At 63.9% G+C, this 9,037-nt stretch overlaps 1 protein-coding gene across 3 annotated transcripts in view; it reads left to right on the forward strand.

Moving 5' to 3' along the window:
• The window catches only part of WSCD1 (WSC domain containing 1), a 29,455-nt gene extending 20,886 nt beyond the window's left edge, over positions 1-8,569 (forward strand). For all 3 annotated transcript variants that reach the window (XM_055307061.1, XM_055307060.1, XM_055307062.1), the window contains 4 exons: positions 2,540-2,699; positions 3,114-3,278; positions 3,876-4,076; positions 5,089-8,569. In XM_055307061.1, the coding sequence (XP_055163036.1) occupies positions 2,540-2,699; positions 3,114-3,278; positions 3,876-4,076; positions 5,089-5,441 (879 nt within the window). In that variant the 3' untranslated portion in view covers positions 5,442-8,569. The remainder of the gene's footprint in view (positions 1-2,539; positions 2,700-3,113; positions 3,279-3,875; positions 4,077-5,088) is intronic.
• Positions 8,570-9,037: the final 468 nt, after the last annotated feature.

Below are 9,037 nucleotides of genomic sequence, written 5' to 3' on the forward strand. Positions count from 1 at the left end.
AGGGAAAGTATGTGCTTCGGGATCCTGTTCTTGGGACTGGACCGACCGGGCGCAAGAGTCAGAGCCGCAGCTGTTACAGGAGGGAGCGGGGGGCAGGAGGGAACGGCGGTGCATGCGTGCACGGGCGTCAGAGCTGTGCAAACGTTCCCGTGGGACTGAGCTTTCCTCTGGGTCAGTAAGTCCTGCCTCTCAGGGAAATAACCGGAGGGCTCGCCCAGGGCATATGGGGCTGGTGAGAGTGGGGAGGGTGTGTCGATGTGAAATAGGGTGGCCAGTGAAGGCCTGTCAGGGAAGGGAGCTTGAAAACGTGAGGCAGGGGCCTGAGTGCAGAGGGAGCTGCAGGTGCAAAGGTCCTGTGGTGCACAGCCAGGGACCATAAGGACCCCAGTGTAGGAGCTTGCCACAGCTGCCCCAACAAAGTGCCATGGATGGGGGCTCGCCCTTCCTGGGGTTCTAGAAGCCAGAAGCCTGAGGTGGGGTGTCGGCAGGGCTGGTTTCTTCTTAGGCCTGCCTCTTGGGCTCACAGGTGGCCATCGTGTCCCTGTGTGTTCACACGGCCATCTGTCCATGTCCTAATGTCCTTATAATGACACTAGTCAGATGGGATCACACCTCCCACCCCGTGGCCCATTTCACCGAATCACCTCTTTAAAGGCCCTGCCTCTGAAGACAGCAGCATCACCGGGAGCGGGAGGGGAAAATGTGGGTTCGGGACAGATTCCGTGTGTGCAGAGCGCCAGCTCGGAGCCCTGCTGGTGCTGCTGACTGGCTTCCAGCCTCTGTGACACGCCACCCCCCCAACACCAGCCCCGCTGTGGTGCCCAGGCATGTGGCCAGTGTGGGCTGGGGCCACTGGGGCCACAGGCATGCCTGACAGGTATCCTGCAGTGAGACTTCCAGCCTCTCTCCATCCCAGGCGCAGGGGCCTTGGAGGGGAGCCCATGGGCAGAGTTCAGGGGTCAGACCCTGGGATACCCTACACATGTGGGGGGACAGTGGAGGTCTTGAGATAAAAGCGGGGTGCCTAGGATGCATTGGGCTATCATCCCTTGTCCTCCCAACAGCGGGGAGGACCTGCCCCCAGCTTGCAGGTGGGGAAACCGAGGCTTGGATGGGGCAGCTGTTGAGCTGTAGGGCTTTGTGTCAGGGTCTGACAGGTTACACACCTGCTGCTTCCTCCCTGGTCCCTGCGCTCATGAAGACCATGGACACCCGGAGCCACTGCCTCCCCCGTCCTCCATCCTCTGAAAATCCACGTCCTGAGCCTCGCCTAGCAAAGGCATGGAGAGCAGGGCTGTGGCCCCGGGGGAGCGGGAGAGCTGTAGGAGACTGGAGGGAAGCGAGGTCCTCCGCCTCTTCTAGGCAGGCCACCCGCAGGTCTTGTCTGTGTCACAGATGGAGAGGCTAGGGTTCCAGGAGGTCCCACAGCTGTTCCAGGGCTTCTGCAATGTGAGAAGGAGCTCGGTGCTGGAGCAGGGATGGGCATGCGTGGTGGGGGTGTGCAGGGATGTGCAGGGGTATGGGGGGTGCACAGGGGTGCATGGTGGGGGTGAGGAGTGCACAGGGGTGCATGGTGGGGATGAGCAGGGGTGCATGGTGGGGATGAGCAGGGGTGCGTGGTGGGGGTGAGCAGGGTTGCATGGTGAGGGTGAGTGCATAGGGGTGTGTGGTGGGGGCATGCAGGGGTTTGTGGTTGAGTGTGCAGTGTCAGAACAGTGCAGGGTCTCTCCTGTCCTTGGGGTGGGGACCCTGGGAACTCCTGGCAGGGGCAAAGCCACCCGCAGGCGTGCTGGAGGAGGAGGGAGGCAGGGAGGGGCTCTCGTGGGGGCGGCAGGGCACTGGGGTCACAGGGGCAGGCCCCGTGTTGCCCTCCTGTTGTCCGTGGGGGGACTCAGCCCACGGTGTCCCCGTGGAGATCCCGGCTCTGCCAGGCCTTGCTCAGAAAAACATGATTGATTGTCTTTTTACTTATTTATGAGACTTTTGTTGTGAGCGAGAGACGACGAGGCCTGTGTGGCACGGCTTCAGCCGTGAGGGGCTTTCTGGCCTCCCGCCTCCCCCTCTGCTGGTGTGGCCGGCCTTCCTGTCTGCAGGAGGCAGGATGGGCAGGGGCAAGTGGGGCTGGTGTCCCTCCCTGGTGCCCGTCCCCCAGAGCATCCGCCTCACCACCCAGCCCCACTATGACCTGGCCCTGCACCCCCACCCCTGCAGCGGGGTTGGGCTCCCCTCCTCCAACGTGGCCCCATGCTGCCCCATCCTGCCCCCCCCCAGGCTTCTCCATCCCATCCTGACCCCCCACACACACCCCTGCCTGCTCCTGCCCACACTCCTGCTGGCAGGAGGACTCCTCTGGGATGGCCATGCCCGGCTCCATCCACGCAGGGACTGCTGAGGGGTCCGCAGCCGCTGGAAGCTGCTGGGGGCAGAGGCCGTGTCCCCCCTGGCTCGTCATCCCTGTGGATCCCGCGTGTCCCCCCAGCCCTGGGTCCAGGAGGCCTGGCCCCCCGCGCCCCAGCTGCTCTCACCCCTCGCCCCCCAGGAGTTCCCTCTGGCCGTCCTCCGGGGCTGGGAGTGCTACTGCGCGTACCCCACGCCTCAATTCAGCCTTCGGGATGCCGTGGACAGCTCGCTGTGTGGCCAGGAGCCTGAGCTACAGAGGCTGGCTGAGTACTGCGAGGTCTACCAGACGCCCGTGCAGGGTGAGTTGGGCATGGGGGACGCACTGTGTGGGGCCCCCACCCCGTGTCCACCACGGTTTGCCCTCCAGGGGTTTGGGGATGCCAGTGTGGCTGTGTGCAGTCCTGGGGAGGGAAGGGGAGGGCAGGGGAGGCCACCACCGTCCCTGGAGGCACCTGACCTTTTCCAGAGTCGGGGAGAAGGTGGTTTGAGGACGGGCAGGGGAATGGAGAGGCAGGGCCCGGCCATTGCCCTGTTCCAGAGCTTTCTGTGCTGTGGCTCAGGGCTTGCCGAGGCCACAGAGACCAAGCAGCAGCGGAGCTGCCCTGGGCGGAAACCCCTTCTTCCCTGGGCCTGCCTCAACTTCCCCAGTGTGAAGCAGGGTCTGGGGGCAGCCAGTCCCCTGGGCATTCGGTGGCCAGCCTGTGCACTTGCAGACACCCGCTGCACTGACCGGAGGTTCCTGCCCACCAAGTCCAAGGTGTTTGTGGCTTTGTCGAGCTTCCCAGGTGCCGGGAACACGTGGGCCCGGCACCTCATCGAGCATGCCACAGGCTTCTACACCGGAAGCTACTACTTTGACGGGACCCTGTACAACAAAGGTGAGCGACAGCTGCCAGCAGGGGGTTCCCCAGAGGGTCAGGGAACCTGCACAGTTAACATGCTCCCAGCTCGCGGGTTCCCAAGAGCCCCTGTGTGCGGTGGCCCCACACGCAGCCCCCTCCACCCCCAGTGTCATGTCCAACTGAGCACAGCAGCATCCTGTGGGTGCACGTGTGGCTCTGTGATGGAGGGTGGGCCCGGTATGGGGCCACGGCATAAGGGCAGAGGGCAGGGCAGCCGTGGCTTATGGCCTGGCCCTTGGTGACTGCACGCCGGCCCCACTGCCAGAGGTGGGAAGGAGACAGGCCTCCCAGGGACACACGTGCCCTGGCTGTGCCACTGCGCTGCTGTGGGATCTGGGGCAGGGCATGTGCCCTCTCAGGGCCACACCTGCAGCCACGACTAACTCACAGGTGATTCGCTGTGCTTGTGTGGCATCGCCATGCAAACGCCCCCACGGACCACGCATCTCCGCATCTAGGGGGCATCGGACTCCTGTGCCCTGACCTCGGGGTCTCCTGGAGGTGCGTTCAGCTCGGCCTGCTGCCGTGGCGGGCCCCTGGCACCTTCCTCAGGGGCCTCCCCTCCCCGCGCAGGGTTCAAGGGTGAGAAAGACCACTGGCGCAGCCGGCGCACTATCTGCGTGAAGACCCATGAGAGCGGCCGGAGGGAGATTGAGATGTTCGATTCAGCCATCCTGCTGATCCGGAACCCGTACAGGTCCCTGGTGGCTGAGTTCAACCGCAAGTGTGCCGGGCACCTGGGCTATGCAGCTGATCGCAACTGGAAGAGCAAAGGTAGGTGGCAGGGGCAGGTGGGGGGCGTTCCATGCAGCTTTATCTGGTGCAGACACATGTCCCCTATCCTGCTGGGGTTGGACTGGCAGTCCCAGCCTCTGCCTGCCACCCCAGGCACCACAGTGCAGCCAAAACACAGGTCTGCATGGCAAGTGACAGGATACCAGGTGGTCAGTGGGGACTCGGAGCCATAGGGTAGGCAGGCCGTCACCACAGACTCCAGCCCTTGCCTCCCGGTGCCTCCTGCCGCCTCTGCCCCTTGCTGACCTCCCGGATACAGGACGCTGAGCTCCAGTCCCTCCTTGGCTCTCACAAGCCTCGGTTTGCTCATCTGAGAAACCAGGGAGACCCTGAGTTCAGGGTCATCGAGAAGGCTCCTGGGGCACGTGAGGTGTGCTGGCGGCTCGGTTACACCAGCTGTGTCGGGGCGGGTCTTCACGTTTGCACCTTCCCACCAACACAGAGAGCCTGCCGATCGAGCTGCACTAGGACCCCCGGCATAGAGTGTCTGTGAACGTCAGCAGCTGTCCCTCTGGTCCTTCATGGCGCTTCCTGCCACTCGGCAGGGTCATGGGGTACACTGATGATACCGCCACCAGACGGGGGGGGGCCTCGTTCACTGAGCTGCCCAGGAGGACCCAGGGCAGGCGATTGGGCTGGAGTGCATCCTTGCCACAGCCCTGCTCATCCCGTCACCCGCGCTGGACAGGCATAGCTGGCAGGGGAAAGGTGAAGGCAGCGAGGGTCATCTGGTTTCCCAGTCATCCCTAACGCCGGTGTGGCTCCCCCGGCCCCAGCGTGGGCCCAGCGTTCAGGGACTCCCCGTCCACGGCAGAGGGAAGCAGTTCTGCTGGTCTCGGTCCACATCTGTCCTGGCATGGTGTGCCCGCGGCGTGGCCACGTGACCCAGGCCAGCCCAGGGTGCTGCTCGCGCTCCCTGTGGGTTGTCACAGGGCCTTGTCCGTCGGGTGCCCGGGAGGCTGGCCTGACAGGCACCGTCTCTCCCGCGCAGAGTGGCCGGACTTCGTCAACAGCTACGCGGCGTGGTGGTCGTCGCACGTGCTGGACTGGCTGCGGTACGGCAAGCGGCTGCTGGTGGTGCACTACGAGGAGCTGCGCCACAGCCTGCTGCCCACGCTGCGGGAGATGGTGGCCTTCCTCAACGTGTCTGTGAGCGAGGAGCGGCTGCTCTGCGTGGAGAACAACAAGGAGGGCAGCTTCCGGCGGCGCGGCCGGCGCCCCCACGACCCCGAGCCCTTCACCCCTGAGATGAGGGCGCTGATCGACGGCTACATCCGGACGGTGGACAAGGCGCTGCGTGAGCACGGCGGGGCCGGGCTGCCCGGCGAGTACGTGCCCAGATGACGGCTTGGCAGCTCTGTCCGTGCCCGCCCGGACGCTGCAGGACCCTCGGTGTGTACACATGCCACGGCGTGCTCATGGGGCCACGCAGGCGGCTGGACACGCTCGGACGTGCAGGCGTGGGCTCCCAGGCTCCTAGGCTCCTGTTTCCCGCTGCGGACTTGCTAGCCAGGCTCCTTGCCCTGAATGCAGGGCCAGGTGGGCATCGGCACCGTGGGCAGGTGCTGCTGGGCCCCACAACTCTGACAGCACGTCCGACACCCGACAAATGCATGTGGTGTGACCACCAGGCACCACGGTCAGCAGCCCCACCTCTCCCTCCTCTGCAGACAGGCCGGCAGCACTGGACACCGAGCAGGATCCCCCAACACTGACCTCAGGACCTGTGCCAGCTCTGCACCCCCACCCTCTCCACATCTGCAGTCCCTGCAGGGCCCCCTGCCTGGCTCCCAGAAGTGGCCTAAGGGTGCAGGGACAGGAGGGGCTGGCTTCAGGGGAGCCCCAGGCCTCAGGGGTTGCAAGGGGTTGCAAGCCCCCCTCTGGGGGTGCTCAGGGTGCACGTGGAGAGACCTGGGGGCTGTCCTCCCTGTGGGGTCCCACGGGCCGTGTTCCCCTGGACACACCCCTGGGGGGAGTCTGCCCTGCGGCCAAGCCCTCGGTGTTCACTCCACGCTGTCCCCGGGCCTCCTGGTCACACCCTGGTCTCTGTGCCCCTCCTGGAGGAAGGCCCCTCAGGGATGCTGCTGCCTGTGGTGTGCCAGCTGGGGCAGGGGGCAGAGGAGAGGCCCCCAGCTCACAGCCTCAGGGACTGGGCAGGGCTCACCAGAAACTGCAGTGACCTGCTGGCAGAGGAGCTTGTGTGCTGTGTGGGCGGGTTGGCACCTGGGCTGGGGGCTCTGCAGGAATCACGCAGCACAGCAGAGGGAAGGGTGAGGAGGCTCAGGGAACAGAGGCATGAAGGACAGGTGGGTGGGGTGTGGCCGTGTATCTGAGTCCATGCAGTGAGGACGGGAGCAGGAGGGTGGGGACAGAGCTGGAAACGCAGAAGGGGACTGTGCGCACACCACCTGGCACTCAGCCTGGAGCACAGACGGCCTCCTTCATGGGCACCGCGGGTTCAGAGTGAGGCTGCGGAGACCAGGGCCCGGGCCAGAGGTGGTGGGTGTGGACCCCTGCGAGGGGCGTGACAGTGACCCCGGCTGGGCCCTTGTTCTGGCCTCCTGCGGCCTGAGCCAGGCTGCACCCAGGGGAGAAAATGAGGCACGAGATTTGGGAGAACCAGCACTGGAACACCCTGACCCTGCACCCTGCCAGCCACGGGAAGCCAAGAGCCACTGCAGCGAGGGTGGGCAGGGTGGAGAGCCCAGCAGGCTGCCCTTCCCAGAGGGAGGCCTCCATGCCCGCCCCGGCTCTGCCAAACCCACACTGGTGCTGAGCCAGTTCTGGGCCCTCTCATGGCCGTGCATGCCGCACAGGTAGACATGCCAGGTCTTCGTAGACGTTTATGGGTGCGGCTGTGACTCCGCAGTCCAGCCTGGGAAGGGCCCCGATGGCACTCTTTCTCTGCAGTCGCAGGAAGGAGGGACCTGCCAGGAGTTAGACCTGCCGTGGAAGGCAGCCAGCACCAACGGGGTCCTGCAGCCCTGGGCAAACCTAGTCTCCAGGGGATGAGGGCCAGAAGCTGGCCACCTCCTGGGAATGGCTCCCTGGCTCTGGTCCTCACTCTTCCCAGCCAACTGGATGGTTTGGGGAGAAGACCTAGATGCCAGGGAGGCCGGGAAGTGCAGCAGTGTGGCTGGAGGGCCACCCACTCTCCTGCCCACCCCGAGGTCAGGATAGCAGCAGCCCACTCCCCCCCACCCCCCCGTAGATGGTCCATTTCCTGCTGCCAGGGGCCCAGAGACCTCCTCTCCCTCCAGGTGGAGAGCCACCTGCTCAGGTGCCTCGTGCTTCCTGGGCACCTTAGCCAGACATGCAGATGAGTAGAACGAGGGGATCAGTCTGCACCCGGGTCATGCCGAGTTGGTCCACACGGTCAGGCACCTGATATGGGGCTGCTGCTCCTGGGTGTTGGATGGGCAGGGACGTGCCCGGAACCTGGAAGTTACACAGACGTGTTAAGACGTGTGATTTACATGGATTTCACCTCCCGTTGTGGATCAATTTGGAAAAACCAAAATATGTAATTTTAGGAAACTAAAACACATTTCTGATAATCCCAGTGATGTGCAAATGAGACAGAAGAATAGACAGGCTCCCAGACCCCAGGAAGAAAGCTGCTTAATTATGTGAGCATCTCGTAATGAAGACTCTTACAGCTAAAATTAGACCGCGAGTGTGTGAATATGTGATGATGTTTGCACACCAGAATGCATTTCCCCCTTAACGGGAGCTGGAGCTGCTTCGTTCCCCAAGGGGGCCTTGGTGGGGGACGCGAGAGTGCTGGGGGTGGCCTTCGTGGCTGCAAGAATTCTGAGGATGCAGGTTTGCTCACTTGCGGCTGGAAGCTCATCGGGGTGTCACCGCGTGAGGCCTCCAGGGCTGGGGTCTGGGGCAGGTGGGTCAGGATCCACACTGATCACTACTTTGCACAGAACTGGCCGGCCCGGACAAGGTCCGAGTGAGGGGAAGTCAGCCCGCCCACCGGGCAAGGCCGCATTCCGTGTGGTCTCAGCTCCCAGGAACACAATGAGGGGTGTGGTACACAGAGTCGGTTGCCCTCCCCCCCGTTCTCCCCATTTCTTTCCCCAGCAGCCCCGGGTTTAGGTGGAGGGACCCCCAGCCTGGACAAAGTCAGAGTGGCTCTCTCCATTTTCCTGGCTACTGGCCGCTTCAGGGATGGTCACGTGAGCTCAGGTGGCCAGAGGGCACCCCAGGACACCCCAGGACATCAGGAGTTGTGGGTAGAGACTGCATGTGCACATGTGCGCCACTGCTGGGACAGGAGGCAGGCAGCCCTGCGCCTGGAGAGGGGCCACCCCCAGCGTGAAGCTGGTTCTCCCGCAGGGGCCGTCGGGAGGCACAGTGAGCCGCGTCCCTTGTGGCACCGATGCACGCTCCAGCTTTGCCTGCGATCGCCCTCCCTCTGGACGGTTTTGTTACACAAGCCAATAAATCCCCTTTATTATTCACATTGTGCTGAGTCGGGCTTCTGTGGAGCCGCGTTCGACCGTCTCTGTGGCTGACACAGGTGAGGGCTGAGCCTCAGCCCGGCTCCAGCTGGGGGCCTGGGGATGGTGCCTTCTCCTGGAACGGGGCCGGGTGTGTGCTGCTCTGCAGGATGCTGGGCTTGGCCGGCCAGGACCAGCTGCGGTCGGTCACCACTCAGTAGGTCGCCCATATGTCCTCATAAAGTAACTCCTGTCATGTGCCCGGTGCCGACCAGCAACTGGATCGTTTAACCTTTTACCAATCCTTGTTGTCCCCTGGACAGTATGAGTGACCATGGAAGCGTGGCCCTGTCGTGGTTTCCATACCTGCTTCTGTGGGGGATGTGCTGTGGGGCTGGGGGGAATCCTTTAATTAGTGGTTTTGCCTAGGTGGGGATGCATCTGTGCCACAGTCCCTCGGGAGTGGGAGGCGGCCACACAGCTTCAGGC

This window comes from Nyctereutes procyonoides, unplaced genomic scaffold, assembly GCF_905146905.1.
Source record: "Nyctereutes procyonoides isolate TBG_1078 unplaced genomic scaffold, NYPRO_anot_genome, whole genome shotgun sequence".
In the NCBI taxonomy this organism is placed as follows: domain Eukaryota; kingdom Metazoa; phylum Chordata; class Mammalia; order Carnivora; family Canidae; genus Nyctereutes; species Nyctereutes procyonoides.